Source organism: Entelurus aequoreus, linkage group LG12, assembly GCF_033978785.1.
Source record: "Entelurus aequoreus isolate RoL-2023_Sb linkage group LG12, RoL_Eaeq_v1.1, whole genome shotgun sequence".
Lineage (NCBI taxonomy): Eukaryota > Metazoa > Chordata > Actinopteri > Syngnathiformes > Syngnathidae > Entelurus > Entelurus aequoreus.
Window position 1 is genome coordinate 9722388 of NC_084742.1, and position 27613 is coordinate 9750000.

Below are 27613 nucleotides of genomic sequence, written 5' to 3' on the forward strand. Positions count from 1 at the left end.
TTGCACACAATCCAATATGGGGCGCCAGACAACTTTGGCGCGAGTGAGCTTTTCTTCCCGTCACTCACGCACGCACACACATACACACCAGTGACCTGGAGAGATGCAGTACAATAAAGCACATACGTCAACACAACTGTCGGGAAGGTAAAATATCCTCTTGTTTTTTTTTCTTTCAAAGTACAATCAACAACTAGTTGCCAGTCATCCTATATTACACCGGGTCGATACAGTATCCTCATTATTTATACTATTGGAGTTTGCAACCTATCATCCTGTAAAACCACCAAATTTGTATTTTTCTGATGCAATGGGTTTGTCAACTTGATGCTTCCATAAAACCTTCTCATCCTCACCAACACGACCACGTCACCCTCCAGCCAATCACACGAAGACGATCATCATGTTCATCTTTTACTCGGCCTCCTTCTTGGGTGCCTTTTTTTCACCTATAAACCAGACGGGCAAAATACTAGAGGAAGTGATGGTGCGGCCTTTCTCATTCAGCCAAAGACCAATGGTCACGGCCGCATGAGTGATGCAGGATTAGTGTGGCGAAGACCTCAGTGGGGAGGCTTGCTAATGACCAGGCAGAGAGCTCACATGAATTGGCGACTTTGCAGGCTCTGTCACTCTCCTCTCCGCATGTCAGCCTCTCCTGACACCTCCCCTCCATTTCCGTGCACCTGAGCCGCCCAATTAAGGAAGAAACATGAGCGTTCGAGACCCAAAGATCCGCTGAAATGCAGAGGCGCGCCTCGGACTATGTTTCAGCTAAACTCCATCGTACCGTATGCATCCATCTGTGCGTGCGCTTTAAAAGTCCGAGGGCACATTGCGGTCATGCTGGAGGCAAGTGATTATTAGCACGTGTGTGTGTGGCCAGACGGAAGTTGGTGAATAATTGAAATATGCATGAATAATACAGTACACCTGAAGGAAAAGTGATTATTAGAGGAAGATGGAGGACTCTGGCAGTGATGCTGGAGATCAGGGGTGTCCAAAGTGCGGCCGGCAGATCATTAGAAAAAATACCATCACCAAAACAACATAAAATGTGGGGTAAACAGGTATGATGTATTGTGACAAAAAGACGGGATTGAGGCAGCTTTTTACCGTAATTTCCGGACTATAAGCCGCTACTTTTTCCCCTCGTTCTGGTCCCTGCGGCTTATACAAGGGTGCGGCTTATTTACGGCCTGTTCTTCTCCGACACCGACGAAGAGGATTTCGGTGGTTTTAGTACGCAGGAGGAAGACGATTACACAATGATTAAAGACTGACTTTTCATATACTGGTAGGCTGGTTATTTTGATAACGTACAGGCGAGCACTTTGTATTACTTTGCACTAGGGATGTCCGATAATGGCTTTTTGCCGATATCCGATATTCCGATATTGTCCAACTCTTTAATTACCGATACCGATATCAACCGATATATGCAGTCGTGGAATTAACACATTATTATGCCTAATTTGGACAACCAGGTATGGTGAAGATAAGGTACTTTTTTAAAAAATTAGTAAAATAAGATAAATAAATTAAAAACATTTTCTTGAATAAAAAAGAAAGTACAACAATGTAAAAACAGTTACATAGAAACTAGTAATGAATGAAAATTAGTAAAATTAACTGTTAAAGGTTAGTACTATTAGTGGACCAGCAGCACGCACAATCATGTGTGCTTACGGACTGTATCCCTTGCAGACTGTATTGATATATATTGATATATAATGTAGGAACCAGAATATTAATAACAGAAAGAAACAACCCTTTTGTGTGAATGAGTGTAAATGGGGGAGGGATGTTTTTTGGGTTGGTGCACTAATTGTAAGTGTATCTTGTGTTTTTTATGCTGATTTAATAAAAAAAAACACACAAAAAAAACGATACAGATCATTTAAAAAAAACGATACCGATAATTTCCGATATTACATTTTAACGCATATATCGGCCTGCCGATATTATCGGACATCTCTACTTTGCACCGTTGTATTATTTGTACTCCGCATGAATGCTGTTCGCCATGTCAAAGATGTGAACATTTGATTGAATGATTGAAAGATTTATTGTTAATAAATGGGACGCTTTGCGTTCCCAAACAGTCATCTCTGTCCTGACAATCCCCTCCGTGGTAGCAGGAACCCCTATATACTACGGTAATTACACATCAAAACCCTGCGGCTTATAGTCGGGTGCGGCTTATATATGGAGCAATCTGTATTTTCCCCTAAATTTAGCTGGTGCGGCTTATAGTCAGGTGCGGCTTATAGTCCGGAAATTACGGTACTTTAAAACTGGCATTGCTCAAAAAATAATAAACACGTATCATCTACAGATCAATCTGAAGTTGACCCAGAGATTTAAACGTTGAAAGTAAAAATAATATATATTGATGCGACTTATTTTGAACACTTTTAGGATTTTGAAATCGCCGAGACCTTTTAGTCTGTTTTTTTTTTAACTGGCATTGCTGAAAAAAAAAAAAAAAAAGAAACTTATATGTGGAGAGGCGCAGCCGGCAGTCCGACAGCGAGGCAGGGCACACGGGAGCCCGGCCCAAGATGGCGGCGAGGAGGCGTGGACGAGCGAGCAAGCGGCGAGGCGGAGCGCGCCGAGATCGACGCCGCAATTATTGCAAGGTGCGTGGGTCGCCCAGCTGGGCACAATTTAATTATCCTCCCGCACTACATAAAAGGGCGGCAGCCGGAAACGTGAGAGAGAGAGGCGGAGAGCAGAGAAAGACCCAGAGAGAAGCGGGTGATGAGCGAGAGCGCAAGAGAGCCAATGGAAGACGAAGACGCACGCGGCTGAAAAGCTGGAGCGGAGGAGCGAGCAGAAGAAAGCGAAGAACGGCAAAGCTGAAAAGCAACCCGGAAGAGACATTTATTCTTTGAAATAAAGAAGTCTAAACCTGCTCGCCAGAATGTCCTTCCTTGGTGGTCCCTGGAACCCGCACGACAGCACGGAACTGTCACAGTATAATCTACAGATCAATCTGAAGTTGATCCAAAGATTTAAGCGTTGAAAGTAAAAAAATGTTTTATATAGATATGACTTACTGTAATCACTTTTAGGATTTTGCCTCACCGAGACCGATTTTTTTTTGTAACTGTCATTGTTCAAAAACGTATTGAATCAAAATCAGTGTTGTTATGAATTATTTACCTACTTAAAGCTGCCATTATACTAAACACAAATATAAACCAACACTTTTGTTTTTGCACCCCTCTTTCATGAGTTGAACTCAAAGATGTAAAACTTTTACTAAATACACAAACGACCACAAATCATAACGAAGTTCCTTAAGTGCAAAAAGTATGACTAAAGTGGTGAACTTTAGTCAGAAATGTTCCCAAAGTGCTTTGCGCGAGTCCGCCATTGTAGTCCAACGTTGGGAGTAAATGAGCCTTTTTTTTTTTTGCTCTCCTCTTGTTGTGGGGCAGACTGGCTCGTACATGCACATGCATCCTCCGCTGTTGCCATTTCTAATACAAATTAGCATATAGCTTTAACTTATATCTGTTAGTAGAATCCATATGGAAGCGCTAAAAACTACAACATGGATGACACAGTCGAAGTGGAGGCACGTAAATAAGACCGCCCACAAACGGTGCATCCTGAAGAGACGTTTAGAAAGCGGCTTGAAGATGGTCTGTAAAACATAATCCATTTTAACCAAACCACCATTACATGTTATGTAGACCACAGGGAAGTGTTATGGATGGATCGTAAATTCCCGACTATAAGCCGCTAGTTTTTACCCTACGCTTTGAACTCTGCGGCTTATAAAACGGTGCAGCTAATTTATGGATTTTTCTTCGCTGACGGCCATAAAGCAAATGGTTTTCATTAAACACATGTAAAGAAATTTCAATGGTGTGTTGTTGTTTGTGTTATGGCGCCATTTTTTGGACGAGTTTGCTCACTGCAGGTGCAGCTGGGTGAATGCCAGCAAGTGTTTTCTGCTATTTTAAGCTTCGAACAGAAAGTGGGAGTGCTGTTCCGTTTTCTATCCGTCCATAGCGTTACTACTCATATGGATTCTTCAGTCATCATTCCAAGCAACGTTTGTAAGTTTTACAATGTAACTAGAACAATTCATACTTACTAAACTGTCCCATGTGTGGTGTCTGTGTTTTAATGCATATTTATATGTGCTATTGTAATGTAATGAAGCTAGCGTCGTTAGCGTTAGCTAATATGCTAACAGGTTTACGAGTGTATGTGTTAGTATTATTACCTTAAAATGGCATTCTTTTTGTATTGTTTCAGTTTCACAAATTTCTCAGTAAATTCACCAAAACGTCACCGTGGAGTTATTGAGTCCTCTTGGCAAATATATAAACAAACACATTAAAAAACAAACAAATTATATACATATACAGTACATATATTTACATATATACTTATATATATAAATAAATACATTTATATATATTAAATACATACATTTATATATATATAAATATATATATATACACATATGTATACATTTATATACAGTATATATATTTATATATATAATGATTCTAAAATAAAGAGAAAATAATAGTAATAACATGAATGATAAATAAAGAAAATAAAGGGGAAAAAAATAATATTTTTTTTAAAAAAGGAACCACATACAGATGTCATGTCACTGTACTTTTTAACGCCAGATGCAATGAGAGAGTGGTCCCTGAGCTGGGACTGTTGCTATTTACCCTGCTGGTTAGGATGAAGAGAAATGTTCAGTCAAATAAGCCCACAGTCAATGTATTCAATAAGACACAAACAATGTGTCACATCTTCCAAATCCTTCTCTGATAACCTGTCAGGGGGATCTCATCTCGCAAGCACTATAAGGCAGGAATATACGCAAGCACACACACACACACACACACACACACACACACACACACACACACACACACACACACACACACACACACACACACACACACACACACACACACACACACACACACACACACACACACACACACACACACACACACACACACACACACACACACACACACTTCCGCAACCACACGTGTGTGTAAAACGCCCAAATGTACGAACACACACTTAGCCTATTGCCTTTGCTCCGGCGGTTGCCAGGCAACAGCACACATCCCCAGATTGTTTACAGAGTCTGGCGATATAGTTCATCTCCAAAGGGCGCAGAGCGGAGACAGATGGAAAGATAACAAGAACAAAACAGAAAAAAATCAAAAATAAATAAGGTGCTCTGCTTCATCCCAGTCACCACTGGTGCTCAGTGGATGATGCGTTATGAAATGCTTTGTGATTTGATAGAGCGCCACTAAGGTATGTGCGCCTGTCTCTCTGTGTGTTACAACGGGAAGGCAAATTTCAGTCTGAGGTTTTTTTTCATTAACTCGAAGGTGAAAAGTAATGAAAAACTTTAAATACGAACACTATTTTAAAAAAGTCGCATTTGAAAAAGGATCAATCAATCAATCAATCAATCAATCAATGTTTATTTATATAGCCCTAAATCACAAGTGTCTCAAAGGGCTGTACAAGCCACAACGACATCACTCCGCCCTCAGTTAGGCGCAGGGTTTGTGATCAAAACATGAGGAACAGCAGGAGCCGTTCTTTAAAAATATTAATTTGGATAGAAAAAAATACGATACAGTACAAAGATCATGCATTATAGATTAGAGCATGGGTATCCCTGCGGCACATTAAAAAAACACTATTATTAAAAAAATTTAAAAAAACCTAAGAAGTGTAATAAAAGTGCAAACAGATGTACTGTAATGAGAAAACGTTGAAATGTTGACATTAGTAACACAAAGCTGCCATGCAGGTTGTTGTTTTTTAAAACATTTGTTACTTAAAAAATAATAATGAACCAAAATCAATGTTAGTCATCCAGTATCCAGTCCAGTGCCATCCAGTATCCAGTCCAGTGCCATCTAGTGTATGCTAGTCCTAACAACAGTACTTTGCAGAAGCTCCACCTGAAAATTGGTCCCAGCATCAGCAAGGAAGAAGACATGTGATTGGTTCCCCAGTAATTGGATCCAATTCCCAGTTGTGAACTCTGAGTGTGTGTGTATGTATAAATTGACACTGAAATTGTATGTACTCTTAAACGCTCTGACGAAGGCCACGTGCCGAAACGCGTAAGCGTTCCTCTTTTTTGATGTGAGCAATAAATCAAGTGAAATGTGAGTATTTTGTCCTACTAGTCTTAATTTTGGGATGTGCTACCTTTTCAAACATTTTTGAAACATTTACCAAAATCAATGTTGTTATGCATTATCGACCTCTTCGAGGCACCAGTTACTTCACATCAAATATTTGTCTTCAAAATATATTTTGGGGAAATTTTTGCATACTTTGTGTGTTTTCCATATAAAGAAAACTATGTTTTCTTTGACAAAAAGGACATAAAACAAACAAAATTTAAAAAATAAAAATAAAATAAAAATGTATAATCAATGGATAGATTTGAAGTTGATGTAGAGATTCAAGCATTAAAAGTAAAAAAAAACGTATTAACATTTTTATAAGTGGGTCGCTTTTGGATCCCCGATACTTTTAGTGTAATTATTTTTTAAATCCTTTCATCACTTAGAAATAAATTATAAATCAAAATGAATGCTGTTATGAACTATTGACCTATTCAAAGCTCCGATTAGTTCACATTAATTATTCCACTTTTAAATATGTTTTGGAGGATTTTTTTTGCATATTTTGTGTGTTTGCCATATTAAAACCAAGGTTTTCTATGACAAAGAGCAAAAAAACTAAACAAAAAAATAAATAAAATCAATGGATAGATTTGAAGTTGATGTAGAGATTAAATCATTGAAAGTGAAGGAAAAACAATTTAGGACTTATTTTAACACTTTTATGAGTGGGGCCCTTGTGGATCCCCAAGACCTTCAGTGTAATTTTCTTTAGAATCCTGTCACTACTCAAAAAATAATAATGAATCATAATCAAAGTTGTTGTAAATTATTGACCTATTCAAGGCTCCATAAATAATAATGAATCATAATCAAAGTTGTTGTAAATTATTGACCTATTCAAGGCTCCATCTCCTTCACATCAAATATTCCACTTTGAAATATGTTTTTGGGAAATTTTTGCATATATATATATATATATATATATATATATATATATATATATATATATATATATATATATATATATATATATATATATATATATATATATATATATATATATATCATCGTCGACTTCAGGAGGCACTAGTCCAGTCACACTCCACTCTTCATCAACGGCACAGCAGTGGAGATTGTAAGCAGCACCAAGTTCCTGGGGGGTGCAGATAACTGACAATATGACGTGGTCCCTATACACCGGAGCTCTTTATAAAAGAGCTCAGCAGCGCATGCTCTTTTTTCGTCAGATGAAAAGAGCACAGCTCCCTCCCCCCATTCTCACCACATTCTACAGAGGCACTATAGAGAGCCTATACTGACCAACTGCATCTCTGTCTGGACTGGAGCCTGCAGTGCCTCAGACTGGAAGTCTCTGCAGAGAGTGGTGAGGACGGCGGAAAAGATCATCAGGACTCCTCTTCGTCCTATCCAGGAGATCGCAAAAAGCCGCTGCCTGACCAGGGCTCAGAAAATCTGTAGAGACTCCTCCCACCCCCACCAAGGACTGTTTTCAGTGCTGGACTCTAGAAAGAGGTTCCGCAGCCTCCATAGCAGAACCTCCAGGTACTGTAACAGCTTCTTCCTTCAGGCCATCAGACGCATCATAATAATCCCCTCAATTCCCCCCAAAAACGGATTAACTCGCTGGAATATAAAGACAATATAACATACATCCATAAACGTGGATGCAAATGCTAAAGTGGAATATATTTATCTGTACAGTAATCTATTTATTTATATCTGCACCTTATTGCTCTTTTATCCTGCACTACAACGAGCTAATGCAACTAAATTTCGTTCTTATCTGTACTGTAGAGTTCAAATTTGAATGACAATAAAAGGAAGTCTAAGTCTAATGGGTAAATACATAAATAATCAACGGATACATTTGAAGTTGATGTAGAGATTCAAGCATTGAAAGTGAAGAAAAAAACAATAATATGTGACTTATTATTGGGGGGTATTGCATATTTTGTGTTTCTACCATATATGTTCTTTTACAAAAAGCCATAAAACCAAAAAAATGATAAACAATCTGGAGTTGATCTAGAGAATTAAACGTTGAATCAAAAAATATATATATATGTTACATGTAAATTACTCTTAAAACTCTTACAACTGAGACCATTTCTGGTCCACAGGATCTTTAACATATACCAAACTTGAAGGGAGCTCAAAGGGTTAAAAACACCTTTACATATTTAAATGGTTTCCATCCATCTAAAATTGAAATATACCAAAATGGCCTCCGCATGTTTTTCAGTGTGGAGAAAGTTTGGATTGGATTTGAGGCTTTGGGTGCATGTTTTAGAAAGGAAAGGATTATGTTCACGTCTACGGGTTTGTCACTAAATGAATATTGATTCAGGGTTTTGCACAAAGAGCTCCACAGCATCCTCGGGGAGTAAGCCGAGTGCACTCACACGCATGCATGCTCGGAGAGAAACTCGGGCAAAACCTGACCTGAAGGGTTTTAGCTCCACTGAGCTTAAAAAAAATAAATAAAGAAAAATGACACTCACATGACGGTGTTGATTCCTGCAAGCTGCTGGAACATCTGCAGGCCGCAACCCACAAAAAGAGCCCGCCGCGTGGGGGGGTAGGTCAGCATGCGCCAGATCACAGGGCCATCTGGAGAAAGAAGGACGAGGAAATTGAATTTACCAGCAAGTCTCCACATGCTTTCATTGACCCGTCCGTGCACCTGTACACGACACGCCTCTTTAGGAGTGACACACACCACAAAACTCTAGATTTGAGGTACTCATTCATGACCGAAACTAATGAAGCAGCCGGTGTTCGTTTTTTTTTATGAGTTCTGCACATGTACCAGAATTCTTAAGATGTTCCGGCAAAAAGAGTCTCCTTAAAGCTTCACAGTGCATTGAGCACAGGGCATAATAGATGTGGGAAAACAGGACATTACGCTAATAGTCCATGGTGCCGATCTGGGTACAACCCTGGCAACATTAGCCAGTCCCTCTAGGACAGGGATAGTCCACCATACTGAGTGACCTCGCATGACATCACACAAACCAGAAGTAGTGCATTTTATTTTTCATTAAAAACACGATAAAACCTTCACACATTAAAACAACATATAAACATATTTAAAATCGAGCTGTCAAATTTAACACGTTATTTATAAAGTTCCTTTAATGGCGATCTTTTTTTTTTTTTTTTAAACACATATGCATCCTGACTCCTTTTTGACCCTCGGTCCGTTCCGTAGCTTGGGGAATTGTAATGGCGTCCAGTTATTGTTGAGCCAAGAGCGGGAAAATAGAGAGCAGAAATGCACGAAGAAAAGGGGACAATATGTAAATCTCATGTTCAAAGTAAGGTTGTCCCGATACTAGGTACCGGTAACAAAATGTATTTCGATGCTTTTCAAATTAAAGGCCTACTGAAATGAAATGTTCTTATTTAAACGGGGATAGCAGGTCCATTCTATGTGTCATACTTGATCATTTTGCGATATTGCCATATTTTTGCTGAAAGGATTTAGTAGAGAACATCGACGATAAAGTTCGCAACTTTTGGTCGCTGATAAAAAAGCCTTGCCTGTACCGGAAGTAGCGTGACGTCACAGGTTGTGGAGCTCCTCACATCTGCACATTGTTTACAATCATGGCCAGCAGCAGCGAGAGTGATTCGGACCGAGAAAGCGACGATTACCCCATTAATTTGAGCGAGGATGAAAGATTCGTGGATGAGGAAAGTGAGAGTGAAGGATTAGAGGGCAGTGGAAGCGATTCAGATAGGGAAGATGCTGTGAGAGGCGGGTGGGACCTGATATTCAGCTGGGAAAGACTAAAACAGTAAATAAACACAAGACATATATATACTCTATTAGCCACAGCACAACCAGGCTTATATTTAATATGCCACAAATTAATAACAAACACCTCCCCCCTCCCGTCCATATAACCCACCAATACAAATCAAAACACCCGCACAACACACTCAATCCCACAGCCCAAAGTACCGTTCACCTCCGTAAAGTTCATACAGCACATATATTTCCCCAAAGTTACGTACGTGACATGCACATAGCGGCACGCACGTACGGGCAAGCGATCAAATGTTTGGAAGCCAAAGCTGTGCTCACGGTAGCGCGTCTGCTGTCCAACTCAAAGTCCTCCTGGTTGTGTTGCTGCAGCCAGCCGCTAATAGACCGCTTCCCACCTACAGCTTTCTTCTTTGCTGTCTTCATTGTTCATTAAACAAATTGCAAAAGATTCACCAACACTGATGTCTAGAATACTGTGGAATTTTGCGATGAAAACAGACGATTTAATAGCTGGCCACAATGGTGTCCCAAAATGTCCGCTACAATCCGTGACGTCACGCGCAAACGTCATCATACCGAAACGTTTTCAGCAGAATATTTTGCGGGAAATTTAAAATTGCACTTTACTAATCTAACCCGGCCATATTGGCATGTGTTGCAATGTTAAGATTTCATCATTGATATATAAACTATAAGATTGCGTGGTCGGTAGTAGTGGCTTTCAGTAGGCCTTTAAAGGGAACTACAAAAAAAAACTTGGGGGTTCATTTTACACTTACTTTACATCAAACATCGATTCATCCATTCATTTTCTACCGCTTGTCCCTTATAGCGTCGCGGGGGGTGCTGTAGCCTATCCCACATATGGTTCTTATTTCACTCCAAGAACAATTTTGGAAGATGGAAATAATTAAAAAGCATAAAACACTTTGGGGCTATTGTTGTTGCTCTCACAGAACAATTTACACTTGTATATTTTACATATAATCTGCCATAATCTACGACTAGGTTAAAACAGAATAGAATAGTTTATTGACATTTTATTAAATGCTTCATGATTATTGCTGCCACTCTTGGTCTGTGCTGTAAGACAAATCAAATCATTAGTAAATACTAAAATTAATACTATAACTGAAGGTACAGAGATAAGACATAAATTGTAGCATTTTGTTACAAAATTTAGTCATTTCCCTTGCATTAGTTTGCGCTATGTTGGCGGTTTTAATTCCGCTAATATTTGGCATCAAGCCAAGCAGCTGTGTGCGCATCTACGTATCTGTATGTGCGCAGCAGGGGAGCTGGTTAACTTTATTACCTGTCCATTTGACTGCTTCTTATTTCATTCTTTAGCTAAGTTTGAAGCAAAGGTGGTAAAACTTTAATCATGACACCTTTGGCGAGGCACGTTTTAATTGCTTGCAGCGTGTTGAAAGCTTGATCTTCCTCGATAGTTTTGAAGCCCACATACCTCCATATTGCGCTTCACGCAACCTCTTCATTATCCAGTAGAATTGCCTTTTTGTGCCATTTGTCCTCTCCAAACTGTTTCTGCTTGTGCGCTCTGTGAGTGTGTGCGTGCTGACACACTAAACGTGCTCCTCGGCTTAGCAACGTCACCGCCTCACGGCAGCATGCGGATGCAAAAAAAAAAAAGTACCGGTATTTTTCAAAGGCAGTATAGTACCATTTTCAACTAATTAGTACCCCGGTATTTTATTAGTACCAGTATACCGTACAACCCTCGTTCAAAACTATGGCAATTTGTTCTCCCGACAAGACAAGACCATTTTATCTTCGATTGAGATGACGACATGGGAGCGAACACCTGCTGGTGCGGATTGTCGCTGGCAGAGAGGAGGAGCTTCACATCCGTGTTTACATTACAGTTGAGTGCATTAGTAACATAAACTGTGGATAATTACTCAAACTTCTTTAATAAAATGGAATAAAAGCTCAGCAGAATAAAATAAGGTAGATACAAAGTCTAGAGTCACTTTAATTGGAGTGAACAACCAAAACAATGAAAAATAGACCTACATTAGGATCATGCTTTGTCAAAGATGCTTTGTAATGTAACATGTGATATTTGTACTGAAATAATTGTTTTCTGGAAAATTAAAATTATGTTTATTTTCTTTTATAACCTGTTCTGATTGATAGTCCGCAATCACATAATGTTTAACAGGCAGAATATTACATTTTATTAATAAATATAGAAGGTTAAAACATTGTCATGCAGAGATATGAATACCATAAACTTGTAGAACATGTAATGTACAGAATAACAAAAGCATTTATTCAGGTAGAAATATCAAATATTACATTACCAAACATCTTTGACAATCAAAGTATGATTGTAACAATCCACATTATGTGTGATTAATGCGTGAAAGTGGTATGTAAACATGGTGTAGCTCCTCCTCTGAATGCAAGTTCTCCTACAGCAGGAGTACAAATGATGTATTCTCACAAAAAACAAAATCTAGCAAAAAAAAAAAAAAGTTTAATTGTCATTAAAAGCGTTTAAAAAAATGTCAAAAATTTTTTTTTCATGAAAATAAAATCTTAAAAATTATCTGTTTGGGTACACTTATTAATGACGAAAAATTATATTTATCTGTGATTAATTGCGATTGAATATTTTAATCGTTTGACAGCCCTAATTGAAACATACAAATAAGAATAACATGGCATTTAAGAAGCCAGAACAATGTTTAATATATCTTCCATCCATCCATCCATTTTCTACCGCTTGTCCCTTTCGAGGTCGCGGGGGGTGCTGGAGCCTATCTCAGCTACAATCGGGCGGAAGGCGGGGTACACCCTGAACAAGTCGCCACCTCATCACAGGGCCAACACAGATAGACAGACAACATTCACACACTAGGGTCAATTTAGTGTTGCCAATCAACCTATCCCCAGGTGCATGTTTTTGGAGGTGGAAGGAAGCGAGTACCCGGAGGGAACCCATGCAGTCACGGGGAGAACATGCAAACTCCACACAGAAAGATCCAGAGCCCGGGATTGAACTCAGGACTACTCCGGATCTTCGTATTGTGAGGCACATGCACTAACCCCTGTTCCACCGTTCTTATGCCAATGAAAGTATATCATAATCTTTTAAAAAAAAAAAAAACCTGGTTTAAAGATTTCAGTGTATGTATAAGTACATTTTGAGGATATTGAACAATACCAGGATAATACGGATTATTTTGGTCACAATAATAGTGATAGGAAATTTTCATATTGCTAAATCAGACTTTTTTTTTGCAGTGTGGACAGTTGTGCGCAATTTGCGGGAAAATTGGTTGCTTGGTTGGACAAAGATGCGAGGCCGCGCGTAATTTGCGATTAGTGGAATTTGCATGAGTTGGCGCAATCGCAACATTGTGAATTCCTGGACGGTCTGATTAGCTGCCTTTTGTCTCTCTTGTGTTTCCAGATGTGCGGATATCTCGGGCTGATCTCCGGTGTTCCATTGGGAGTAGGAGTGTTAACAGGATCAGAAATCTGATGCGCAGGTAACACTCGTGCACACCTCACAGTGTGCACAGCTCCAAAGGATCACGTCGTGACAGGGAATGCATGTGCATCCACAAACCAGCAGGCGTTAATTGGGGAGCGGATGTGTGTGGGAGGGGCTCAGCAAAAGAAAAGCCCGATTTAACACATGCTCTAGACTGTTTAAGCAAATACCATCATCTTTGATCGATTCGGAAATGATGAAAGCGGCTTTTTAGGCGTTCACCCACTCACTGCACAAGCCTTTCAGAGTCCCTTGAATGGAATGATGCTGTGAAAGAACCCATTCAGCCCTTTTTAACTGATCACTTTCACCATGCATATATAAATAACTGTTTTAAGCAAAAAACTAAGTTTGAATGAATGAATGAATGAATGAATTTAATGAATTAATGTATTTCTTCCGGCAGACATACATAGCCACATTTCATCACTCTTTGTAATATGACAGACATGCAACGGCACCCACAGAAAAGGGATACGGGGAAAAAAACAAGAATGCATACCCATGTCCCGCCCCTAATTTACAATCAATTTATATGTTGGTTTTATAGTCCAAGTTTCAACAGCAGATTTGATGGATACATGACAATTTCAGAACAAGAATAACATATGCTGGAAAAAACTTTGTCAACAGCATTGAGCGACCATGAGATTAGCTCCATTTTGGTGTGTTATGTCCCGTATTCCACAGTGAGTTATTTTGCACCTGTGTCCCACAGTTGAGATAGTCCAAACAACTAGTCATGTTTTTGATAGTTTCCCCAACAACACATTTTTTACCTCAAGGTTGAACACTCTTAGGCTAGAACAGTGGTTCTCAAATGGGGGTACGCGTACCCCTTGGGGTACTTGAAGGTATGCCAAGGGGTACGTGAGATTTTTTTTTAAATATTCTAAAATTAGCAACAATTCAAAAATCCTTTATAAATATATTTATTAAATAATACTTCAACAAAATATGAATGTAAGTTCATAAACTGAACATCAAATCAAGTAGGCTATTCCATTCATTACTATGAACCCAGAGTTTCCCCCATGCCATGATGGTTTGACCCTCACTAAAATGTCTGTCAAAAAGAACTGTGAAAAGAAATGCAACAATGCAATATTCAATGTTGACAGCTAGATTTTTTGCGGACATGTTCCATAAATATTGATGTTAAAGATTTTTTTTTTTTGTGAAGAAATGTTTGGAATTAAGTTCATGAATCCAGATGGATCTCTATTACAATCCCCAAAGAGGGCACTTTAAGTTGATGATTACTTCTATGTGTAGAAATCTTTATTTATAATTGAATCACTTGTTTATTTTTCAACAAGTTTTTAGTTATTTATATATCTTTTTTCCAAATAGTTCAAGAAAGACCACAACAAATGAGCAATATTTTGCACTGTTATACAATTTAATAAATCAGAAACTGATGACATAGTGCTGTATTTTACTTCTTTATCTCTTTTTTTCAACCAAAAATGCTTTGCTCTAATTAGGGGGTACTTGAATTAAAAAAATGTTCACAGGGGTTACATCACTGAAAAAAGGTTGAGAACCACTGGGCTAGAAGACAGTTTAATTGCTCCGCTCACATTGTCCCACAGTTTCACCCCCACTATAGATAACGTTTGAGCCTTGAATGTGGAATTCACCATGTTATGTTTGAATTTCAGGACACCCCTGAGTTCATGTGGACCATCTCTGAGTGAAAACAGACTCTGGATATTTGCAGGTAGAGCCCTTTGTGAGGCCATAAACATAACTTGAAGGCTACTGTATTGGATTGTATCATGTAGTTTAAGAAAATTACTGATTATGAACAGATCATTGGTATGTGCTCTATATAGGGGCATACTGTATAATTCTAATTGCATATTTCTGGAGCTTAAATAGCGGTTCAATAGTGTCCCTTTAGGTGTGCCCCCAAACTTCAGCGCAATACTGTAAGTCGTTCTAAGTGAATTTTGATTTAGTAATTTCTGCATTTTCCACAAAACGGAGACACTCTTAGCCAATTTAGACTGTACTGCTTTCACATGTGGTTTCCAAGTCAGTAGAGCGTCTATCTTAACCCCCAAGACCAGGGGTGGGCAATTAATTTTTGCTTAAATTATTTTTGATATACCGTAAGATAGATAATAATAATAATAATATTTTCATTTAACCTAACTTATCTTTATTCAAAAGCAGATGGCTTTTGATGGTTTTATTTTTAACACTTTCTTACACAACACTTCCTGATGTGTAATACCATGCAAAAATTTCAATTTCTGTCACTTTATCCTGCATCCTCTTTGTTGTGAACGTAGCACGCATGTAAGGTGATTGGCGAAGAAGGAGGAAGCATTGCTGTTGCGGAAATGAGGAGTGAGGATAGACGTGCGTGTGGAAAGAACGAGATAAGTTGAGCTGTGTTAGTATAGGTTGCTCAATAAAAGTTTAAAAAGAGCATCAGACTTGGTGTGCACTTCTTCTGGACGCTACAATTGATGTCAGAAGTGGGATGAAATGCCTCCCAGTTCGCCTTGCCATCAAACCTGGGAGTCTTCATTGAGGGCGGAATTCCCCCATGGCACCTGTAGACACTGCCCCTCTCTCTGTCTCTCTCTGTCTCTCTCTCTCTCTCTCTCTCTCTGCGGCGAGCTCCTCACGTGGCACGTACCTCTCGATGACGTAGCAGGCTGCGCACACAATTAAGCAGCGCAGTATGCGCAAAGTTTTACTTCTGACACCAATTGTAGCGTCCAGAAGAAGTGCACACCAAGTCTGACGCTCTTTTTAAACTTTTATTAAGCAAGCTATACTAACACAGCTCAACTTATCTCGTTCCTTCCACACGCACATATCCTCACTCCTCATTTACGCAACTCAAGAAGACAACAACTTCAGCAGGTCGTTACACTATATTCTTTAAACACAGCAACATCCATCCATCCACACGGCTTTACCTTTACTTGGCAGTCCATGTCTTGTTGAAAACACGCCATTCGTCATCACCTTTTCTTTTTTTAGCGTCTCGGGGATAACCGGGCACCACTTGTCGCTGTGCGCCTTCACTAACAGGACATACACGCCCATAAATGACACTTTTCAAAATAAAAGCAGCACAGTTGTATTGCACGCACGACATAGATGTTTTTTTAAATGTATTTTGTAATTTGTGATTGCCGCTGCGCGCACGAGCATACGTCCACACGGAAGTCATACAAATAACGCTTTTCAAAACAAAAGCAGCACCTTTGTATTGCACACTCGAGATAGATACTTTTTTAAATTTATTTTGTAATTTATGATTGGCCTCACGCGGGCCGGACAGGGACGTACAAAGGGCCGGATGAATGCCCAGGTCTGCCCAAGACCTTGTGTTCATTTACTCTGTTTATAGGCGTTCCGCTAATTCTATGTGTATGTTTTTTTCCAGTCCTCTTCTTCCGAAGAGGATTTAGTTCGTATTTGAGAGATTTAGTGATAATTTATTTATTAAAAACCACAAAATTAATTTTTGACGATTCACCGTTCACTGTGTTTACTAATTGAATTAAATCTTTTCCAGAACAGAGGATGTTGGTGTCGTCCGCGAACAACACTAATTTTAGGATGTCAGATACTTTGACTATATCATTGATATATAATGTGAAAAGTTTTGGTCCCAGTTTGATTGGCATACAGTTAAGATAATAACTTCAGAGGTATTTGTATGGCTAGTAATAAGGAAAACAACATATATAACCTGCCATAACCCATCATCATCTAAATCAGGTGAGTCCAAAGTGTGGCTCTGGAGTCGTTTTCGGCCTGTAGCTATTTGTATCAGCCTTTCAAAGCTTTCCCAGGTTCTAACCAAAGGCCGTGGGCTGAGTCAGGACAGGTGGTGCACTTTCAAACGCACTTCCGACTCCAACTTAAGTCTCTCAAAAATAGCTTAATTTGCAAAAGGTCTTCTTTCCAACAGTCATCCAAGGTGAACAAAAACAAGTTTAACTACACACAAAGCTATAAACAAAAAACTAAGGCTCAAGTGTTGCGTAAGAAGTGGTCAAAAACTGTTTGCACCGCCAGTCTCTCAACCGACATTTTTCCCAATCAATTTCACCTGCGCACCCCTATATGCTCTCGTCACAGGTGCTGCAAATGACAGAATGTAAATGACGCTCTTTATTCAATAAATTAACTTGCAACATAGCAAAACATATTTTCATGGCAATTCAAAATATAAATAATTAACTTATTAATTTATGCAGTACTAACGACATACAAACAACACAAAAATGGGCCACCACAACCACAATGAGAAACATTTAAGTTCAGTAGCATCATCGAACACCACCATAATGACCACCACCAAAGTGCAGTAGCGCAGTAGACCCAAGTATTCATCAAACACCACAACAATGACCAACACCAAAGTGCAGTAGCGCAGTAGACCCAAGTATTCATCAAGCAACAAATACATAATTTTACTTAATATATGCAGGACTACAGAAATATAAATAACACACAAATGGCTACCATACTATTTTTTTTTACTGCCCGCGGCCCAATCTAAAAATACTCATACAAAAAAATATAAAAAAAGTTGATTTAAAGCACAGACAGGTGAACTGTAACAAGAAAAAGTTGCAATAGTGACTCTAACACAGAGCTGCTATAAAAAAAAAATTCTTTAAAAACCGTGTCAATGCTCGGAAAAAAATAATGAATCAAAATCAATGTTATGAATTATTGACCTACTAAAGGCTTCAATTAATTTACATCAAAAACTCCACTTTGAAATATTTTTGGGGGAAATTCATACATTTAAAATAAATATTGCCTATTTTGTGTGTTTGCCATATAAACAACAACGTTTTCTTTGACAAATTGCATACAAAAACAATACAAAAAACATTAAAATATAAGAAAAACAGATCTAACGTTGATCTAGAGACTTAAACATTGAAAGAAAAAAGAAATGTATGACCTTTCTTTAATTTTTTTATTTGGATCCCCAAGAATTCTAGTGGGATATTTTTTTTTTCTACTGTAATTGCTTCAAATATAATAAGGAATTAAAATTAATGTTGTTATGAATTATTGACCTATTTAAGGCTCAAATGACCAAATAATCCACTTTGATTTTGTTTGGAGGGAGGAATATATTGCATATTTTGTGTTTGTGCCCTGAAAAACAGGATTTTGACTTAAAGGGGCAAAATACGTACAAAGAAGAAACTTTATATCAACAGATAGACTGAAGTTGATGTCGAGATTAAAGCATGAATAAAAAAATGACCCACAAATTAATTTATGACCTGTTTTTGAACATTTTTAAACCGTGACCCTTCCGGGTCCCGGGGATGTAACTTGAGGGGGGCCCTAAAGAATATATATAAACAAAAATCTGATGGAAAATATCAAACTGGTCCCTGCATGCTTTGATATTTCCAAGTGTGGCCCTCAGTGGAAAAAGTTCATACACCCCTGCTTTAAAGAAAATTAAGTTTGATGTGGCATACAATTTAAGATGATAACTTCAGAAGTATGTGTATGCCTTGTAATAAGGAAAAATAACATCTGTGTCATTTCCCAGCATCACCTAAATTTGTGTTGAATATAAATGCCAAGTAGTGTTAAAAATAGTAAAACATGGATCATTTAAGTCGATACCACATCCAACACCTCCCTGATGTATTTTGGAGTTAAAAGCGCATTCACAGCAGTAGAAACTGTTGGAAAAAAGATCTATTAACAACAGAGAGAAATATTACATTGATATATCATAGCTGTCGTACAAATATGTGTTAGTCAGCTTTATAACTTGAAAATGCCATTGTTATTTTCCGTAAATATTTCCCACGAGCACGCTAGAGTAGTTTTAAGGCCGAGCCGGAATATGAAGAAGAAGTGCTGTGACCGCAGACGGCGAAAGAGGAAGCGGTGCGTTTATGGCCCAGGCCATTTCCTTTGGCCCTAACCTGGTGGAGTTTGATCCGTTGATTCCTGGAGAATGGGCGCACGGGGCCGTGATCGGATTAGCCGTCAGGGCTATCAGGATTTATGGGCCAGGATCAACTATCCGGCGAGAAGAAGAGCTTCATTTACTCTACAAACACACAACTCTATCGATCATCCAGTATGTGTGTTCTTAATTTGTTTCCAACAAAGAAGCGCATGAATGAGATTCACAAAACACACACACACACACACACACACACACACACACACACACACACACACACACACACACACACACACACACACACACACTCCGCTTCATTTCCTCAGTAAAGCACCACCCTGCTGTAATTCAATCAAATGAGATATTGAAAACGACTAGATGGCGGCAGAGAAGAGATAACACAGAAAAGCATCGTAATGAAGTCTCAGTTACTGGAAAAAAAAAACGTCACTAAAACATCCCAATTTGTATTTTGTTTCACTGCGCTTCTCTGAAGAATTACAGGAGAGTCTCTACACTAATTTCCATGGACTATGATCCGATTACATTTACATTAGTTGCTATGGTTTCCACTCATAAACTGCTCTAATTGTACACAGTACTCTATGTATCCCTTATACAGTATATGTTAGGTCAGTACAACAAATGCATGTCACTAAACCATCTTAACTTACATTTTGTTTTACTGTACTACAATGAAGAATTACAGGCAAGGGTCTACACTAATTTCCATGGACTATGATCTGATTACATTTACATTGGTTGCCATTGTTTCCACTCATAAACTGCTCTAATTGTACACAGTACTCTATTTATCACTTATACAGTATATGTTAGGTCAGTACAACAAATGCATGTCACTAAACCATCTTAACTTACATTTTGTTTCACTGTGCTACAATGAAGAATTACAGTCAAGGGTCTACACTAATTTCCATGGACTATGATCTGATTACATTTACATTGGTTGCCATGGTTTCCACTCATAAACTGCTCTAATTGTACACTGTACTCTATTATGCTTTATACAGTATATGTTAGGTCAGTACAATATATGCATGTCACTAAACCGTCCTAGCTTATATTTTGTTTCACTGCGCTGCTATGAAGAATTACAGGAGAGGTTCTACACTAGTTTCCATGGACTATGATCCGATTACGTTTACATTGGTTGCCATGGTTTCCACTCATAAAATGCTGTAATTGTACACTGTACTCTATTTATCCCTTATACGGCATATGTTAGGTCAGTACAACATATGCATGTCACTGAACCATCCTAACTTATATTTGTTTCTCTGCACTGCTATGAAAAATTAAAGGAGAGGCTCTACACTAATTTCCACAGATTATGATCCGATTACATTGGTTGCCATGGTTTCCACTCATAAACCGCTCTAATTGTACACGGTACTCTATTTTCACTGTGCTGCTATGAAGAATTACAGAAGAGGTTCTACATTAATTTCCATGGACTATGATCCGGTTACGTTTACATTGGTTGCCATGGTTTCCACTCATAAACTGCTCTAATTGTACACAGTACTCTATTTAGCCCTTATACAATTAGGTCAGTACAGCAAATGCATGTCACTAAACCATCCTAACTTACATTTTGTTTCACTGTGCTACAATGAAGAATTACAGGAGAGATGCTAATACAGTGTATTTCAACATAAGAGTGTTTTGGGATAAGAGCAGTCATTTGACTAAATGTTATGACTTAAGTTGCAAGCAAAAATTTGAGTTACAAACATCCCCGCTTTTAATCCACATGGCAAATGTCACAGTGAACCCTGTTTAAGATCCGCCCAAACATGCGGTCTTACTCACAAGCATTTGCTCAGAGCTAGAAATCAACAAAACATTGTTTTTTCAATCATGGGAAGGAATAAAGTATGTGTGAAGGACAGTGCTGTCAAAGAAGAAGTGGACGATATTCACTGAATTAAATAAATAATTCATCAAAAACACGATCGAGCGTGTCGCCAACTTGGCAAAGCAATTGAGCATATCACTGCTAGTCGGCACTAGGGATGGATACCAAATGGATACCAAATCCGGTACTTTTTTGGCACCAACCGAATCCAGCCAGTCCGATTTACATAGATGCCATGTTTCATTGCCTGGGTTGCAGATGACGTGACACCCAGTTGCCGACACATTGCACTTCAGCACTTGGCGATCACTCCAGCAGAACTGAGAGCGGACTCAGCCAAACTACTTCTAGGTAATGTTGCAATGTTCAATGCCAACAAAGCAAATGACTCAAAAAGGCACCAACGTAAGTAAAGTAAGGCTTTGCTTTTCCAAAAACACACTAGCTTGATGCTAATATACATTGCTGTTGACATGCTACTAATTAGCATTAGCAATTTTGCATGGCAATTTCAACACCTCCAAATTTGTTAATAAAAACTGCAAGTAAGATGCAGGTTACAATCAAACAGCTGGTGCTTAATAGGGACAATACTTACAGTATTAACACTTTTCAGGGGACAACAACAAAAAAACACACCACAAATTTTACACTACTGCCATCTAAGGTCTTGGTCTAATGTCTTGCAAATGAGATAATGAATACAAAATAATAAAACAAGATACAACTAAACAGCAGTTGTGATAGTCAGCACATTTTGAAATGTTGCAACAAAAATTAGATGGGCGGTATGGCGTAGTGGGTAGAGCGGCCGTGCCAGAAACCTGAGGGTTGCAGGTTCGCTCCCCGCCTCTTGACATCAAATCGCTGCCGTTGTGTCCTTGGGCAGGACACGTCACCCTTGCCCCCGGTGCCATTCACACTGATGAATGAATGATATGTGGCGGTCGGAGGGGCCGTAGGCGCAAACTGGCAGCCTCGCTCCCGTCAGTCTACCCCAGGGCAGCTGTGGCTACAAATGTAGCTTACCACCACCAGGTGTGAATGAATGATGGGTTCCCACTTCTCTGTGAGCGCTTTGAGTATCTAATAATAGAAAAACGCGATATAAAATCTAATCCATTATTATTATTATTATTATGTTCGTATCAAAAACAATATTTATTAACACATGCAGAAGAACAGAAAATTGGTACCGTTATCGATACCCAGGTACCGGGAATTGGTTCGAATGTGAACGGTACATATCCATAGTCTGCACGATACCGAAGCAGAATGAGTCGAACGCCAGTCAAAGATCCATCCATCCATTTTCTACCGCTTGTCCCTTTTTGGGGTCGTTAAAACAATATTAAAACGGAGGACACTGATCCATGAAAATATGGAGAAGCTGCTGATGGTGTGTTTGACAGAGAAGCAGCTGGGGGGAGATACCGTAGAAGTCCACTCTCCTTTATTATTACATTTCTGTAGGTGTTTATCCTACATTCTGTTCTATAGTTTTTGGACAATATTTATTGTGTAAACGTTTGTTTTTCTTTTGAAAAGTATACGTTCAATATAAATTGTGTTGTTTCTTTTGGGGTGGGGCAAGCACCAATTAAACAGATTTTTCGTTTTTTTCAACGGGGATTATTTTGCGTTTGGGGGCTCTGTCACAGGACCACTTGCACTATGCGCTTCAGCATCCGCTGACCCCTCTCTGTCAGTTTACGTGGCCTACCACTTCGTGGCTGAGTTGCTGTTGTTCCCAAACTCTTCCATTTTCTTATAATAAAGCTGACAGTTGACTTTGGAATGTTTAGGAGCGAGGAAATTTCATGACTGGATTTGTTACACAGGTGGCATCCTATGACAGTTCCACGCTGGAAATCACTGAGCTCCTGAACAGCGTGTTTTACTTTGAAATATCTCCATTGGCCCATTTTAAATCGCTTACCTGCTTTCAGGTAACGCCCATCTCGGCCTCACAAGCCAATCAAAGCACCCGTTGAGCATCATTAGTCCTGTCGAGAGCGTGATCGATGGCTCATGGGTTAAACCAATGGTCAAATGTTTTTTTTAAATAAAGGACGCTGATGCCAATGAAGGGAGACTTGCAGAGATTGCAGTTCCACTTCGGTCGCAATCACAGGCGGGAATCTTAGTGTCGCTCTCGAAAAATTTCTCCCACTCGTCTTCCTGCCTCACCGCTCCCTCGCTGCTTCATCAGGGCAGAATCACACTCGCACATATTGAAGAGCAGGGGGTCAAGACTGGCGCTGAATAGAAATGACGGACTTAGGAATAAAATATGTTTTCCAGTCATTTGTTAAAGTACTGCAAAAAGCAATTCAGATTTGTTTTTGTTTTTTTACATAGGCTTATGTTTCGTTTTAATCCGAGCCACATTGTTGCTGGCAGGAATCTGGGATTACACTGCTGGCAGCCCAAAATACTTATAAATAAATGATAAATGGGTTATACTTGTATAGCGCTTTTCTACCTTCAAGGTATTCAAAGCGCTTTGACAGTATTTCCACATTCACCCATTCACACACACATTCACACACTGATGGCGGGAGCTGCCATGCAAGGCGCTAACCAGCAGCCATCAGGAGCAAGGGTGAAGTGTCTTGCCCAAGGACACAACGGACGTGACTAGGATGGTAGAAGGCGGGGATTGAACCCCAGTAACCAGCAACCCTCCGATTGCTGGCACGGCCACTCTACCAACTTCGCCACGCCGTCCCCCATACCCCCGTACTTGTGTTAGATGTGGCGTGGTTAGTTGGCTCAATATTCATCCACCCATGCAGGCTCTCTGACGTGCTACATCTGGGGAATCATGATGAGTCCAACTTGCTCAATTATTAACACACTGCTTCAAGGGAGCAAAGAGGCTGGGAGAGTTTGGGAGAAAGTCAACTATTTTGTTCTTTTTTAGCATTCCTTTTAAAAAAAAAAAAAAAAAAAAAGTTTGCTGAGTGTAACAAACATGCAAAATGTGAGTTGTTAACAAGCACCATCGGGATGGATCAATGTGACGCATGGGACGTTTATAAAGGGGAACTGCACTTTTTGGGGGAAATTTAACTCACAATCATTAGGAGAGACATAACACAATACATTTTTTTTTTTTTTTTTTTAGGATTTTAAAGATGATAATGAACGCTTGGAAGAGATGGTTAATGTAGCCTTCAAAGCCCTCCAAAACAACTTTAAAATCCTGCATCAAACACACTGCAAGTCTATATATAACGTAGTAACAGACAAGATCATAACAATATGTAATATGTACAATATTTACTGTATTTTGGTCATTTTAATCATTGCCAGAACTAATTCCTCAGCATGTTTATTTCCGTTTCCATAGCAGCGCACTTCCGACTTCTGGCAACAAATGTGTGTTCCTACTTCCGGAAACAAACGCACGTTGTTACGGCGCATGCGCGTACCATCATTCCCTCCGCCGCAAACGCAGCTAGAAGCTTCACTGAAAGCGCCTCTGGACACACCCCTGCGCGTTCCGCTCAGACCACGGCCACGCGCCTGCACGGCTGCAGGCAATCAACTATCAGCGCACCTGGATCTAATGAGGCTCGACAGCATAAAGACCAACGCAGCCGATGATCCAGTGCTGGAACGTAGTTCTCTGTCTGACAGTATGCTTCGCGTCTCTGGCTCCTCTCCTATGTTTGCTCTCCGTGTACCTCTGCTCACTTGTCCTTGTCATTTCCCTTGTTCCTGCAATTTATCCTCCATCGCCTTGGAAGTGAGATGTGCGCCTCACTTCCCCGGATCCCCGTCTGGACTCTGACTGCCTCCCTCTATCCTCGACCCCCGCTTTGGACACGAACCTCAGGGCGCCTCTCTCCAGCCTCACGGACCTCCCGCTTGGATCACGGACCTTCTTCTACCCAGCCCCTTTGGACTTGTTTGCCTTTACAACCAACACACACTTACAACAACCTCCTGGTAACATAACTTTGTTAATTCTTTCACATAGTCTTACATGCACACACATAGTTGCACACACACTCCAACACCTCATAGAGCTCAATACATTCCTGTTGAGCGATACTTCTTGTGTCGTGGCGTCTCCTTCCCCCGCCGTACGTAACACACGTGTGTGTTCTTTAATCATGGCTGACTTGGTACTGAACAACAAAGACGACTATTTTTGGACAAATGAGGATTCACAACCTTATCTTTTTGAAGCTGAACATACTGAGGATGTACTACTGCTTCTAGAAGCGGGCACGAAGGAAAGGTGAGACGTTGTAGCAGACGAAAGCCGAGAGAGTGAGGTAAAAGTGACTTTGGCGCTGTAAATGTGGAACTTGACTCATGCTATTTCAATATAAATGGAGTGCTTACCTACATAAACGGGAAAAAAACGTCCACAGCCAGCTGGAACAAACGCACAACTGTCCATCGGGTGAGTCACACTTTAATATTGATCATGATACACGCAGCACGTCATGCGTGTTAGTACAACAACAGTACAAACGCTGTATGGCTAGCTGTGTACAAACAAAAAATGAAATGTGGGCTAATACCTGCGTTAATAATACGTTTCGTGCTGACATAGAAGCTAGATGATCTCTTTCCATAGTTAGCTTTTACGGCTAATACCGAAGAATGCTGATGTGTTTCTAGTCTGTGTTCGCTCGTACAATAACAATGTTGCTACAGCTTGGTAATTTTACAGGTTTACGGAACGTAAATGAAGTATTGTTGACTGTTTAAAAAAACAAAACACAAACACCTTTTGCCTTCTTGTCTCTCATAAGGATTGTGAACGATAAATTCCACAAAAAGTGCAGTTCCACTTTAAAGTAGGGTAACACACTTAAAACTCTCTCTAAAGCAGTGCTTCTCGATTATTTTCTGTTACACCCCCCATAGGAAGAAGAAAATATATCGCGTCCCCCACATTCTAATTCAAATAAATAGATCTGAAGTTAATCTAGAGTAGTGGTATCCAAACTACGGCCCGAGGGCCAAACGCAGCCCGCCGACGTCGACAATTTGGCTCGCGAGATGTCATGAGTTTTACCAACAAGGAGGCTTCATTCATTTTAATAATCTAAAAGTATTGATGCTGCTATCATGTCGCCATTTAGTGGACAACGTAAGAAATTCAGGTCAATTACCTTTTATTAGGCACTGAACAAAAGTGTGATTGTTTACTTATATGACTCAATGCAAACAACCTTCTCTAGTCACGGTGCAAAAAAATAAGAACCAACCACCAACCCAAAATGTCAACAGACATGGTCACATGACACAAGCTGCTCACCGAACTTTGATGACATTAGGCAGTGAACAAAAGTGTGAATGTTTACTTATATGACTCAATGCAAAACAACCTTCCCTAGTCGCAGTGGAAAAAAAAAAAACCAACAAACCACCTTACCCAAAATGTCAACAGACATGGTCACATAACACAAGCTGCTCATTGAACATTGATGACATTATAAAAAATGTTCATGCACCATAACCAGTGTTCTGAACATGACTATTAAAAACTAATTATAGTTGGTTGTTACTTTACCAAACAAGTAATTGAATTACTAACGGAATTACTCAATAATAAATGTAATTAATTATTAGGGAAAGTAAACAACCTATAGATATCTGGCTTATGCATTTGAGAGATGTTTATTATAAGAGCACAAATTGAATGAAATCTGTGCTTTTAAAGAGCGAGGTCTGTTGCCTAGTGACGTGTGACATCATCAAGGGTTTCAACGGTGCTGTGTTTTTTAGCTTTAGCAGTTAGCAGCGCACTTTGTCGGCTTTGACGCCAGCTCTTTTGAATCTTTTCACCGGATTGTGTTACCGCTGGTTAATAAAGGGATTGAATGTACTTCGATGGCTGTCATATCTTCTTGTCAACAAACAAGGTGTTGTTTGGATGGCAAGTTTGTCACTTCAATCATTGATTTGTTCTTTGATATTCCCATCGTGTACATATGTCGTTGTCTGCTGTGTCACTGTGTGATGTTGCCGCTTTCTATTTGATATCAAGTTCATTTTAGTGCGATCATGCTTTTTGCTTTCACGAGGAAAAAGATTTCATTTCTGATGGACAACAATCTGCTCATCACTCAGCTTTTTTGCACACGCTGCAGGACATTTTTTATAAAAGCAGTGATTAGTAATATCTGATTTTGTAAAGAGAATCACACTGCAAGTGGGATTTTTTTTTTTCCTTTTCTGCGCAAGATGCTTTTTAACACGCGAAGTCCCAGAGAAGGGTCAATTGACATTTTTACCTAGAAAACACACAAGAGGGTCATTTGACCCCTAGTCCCCCCTGTGGACACTCCTTTTGTTATGAAAA

At 39.4% G+C, this 27613-nt stretch overlaps 1 protein-coding gene across 1 annotated transcript in view; it reads right to left on the reverse strand.

Annotated features, from left to right (window-relative positions):
• LOC133662616 (proton myo-inositol cotransporter-like) overlaps positions 1-27613 on the reverse strand; it is a 96597-nt gene that overhangs the window by 19620 nt on the left and 49364 nt on the right. Inside the window, exon 4 of the mRNA XM_062066730.1 lies at positions 8678-8786. Within this exon, the coding sequence (XP_061922714.1) occupies positions 8678-8786 (109 nt within the window). The remainder of the gene's footprint in view (positions 1-8677; positions 8787-27613) is intronic.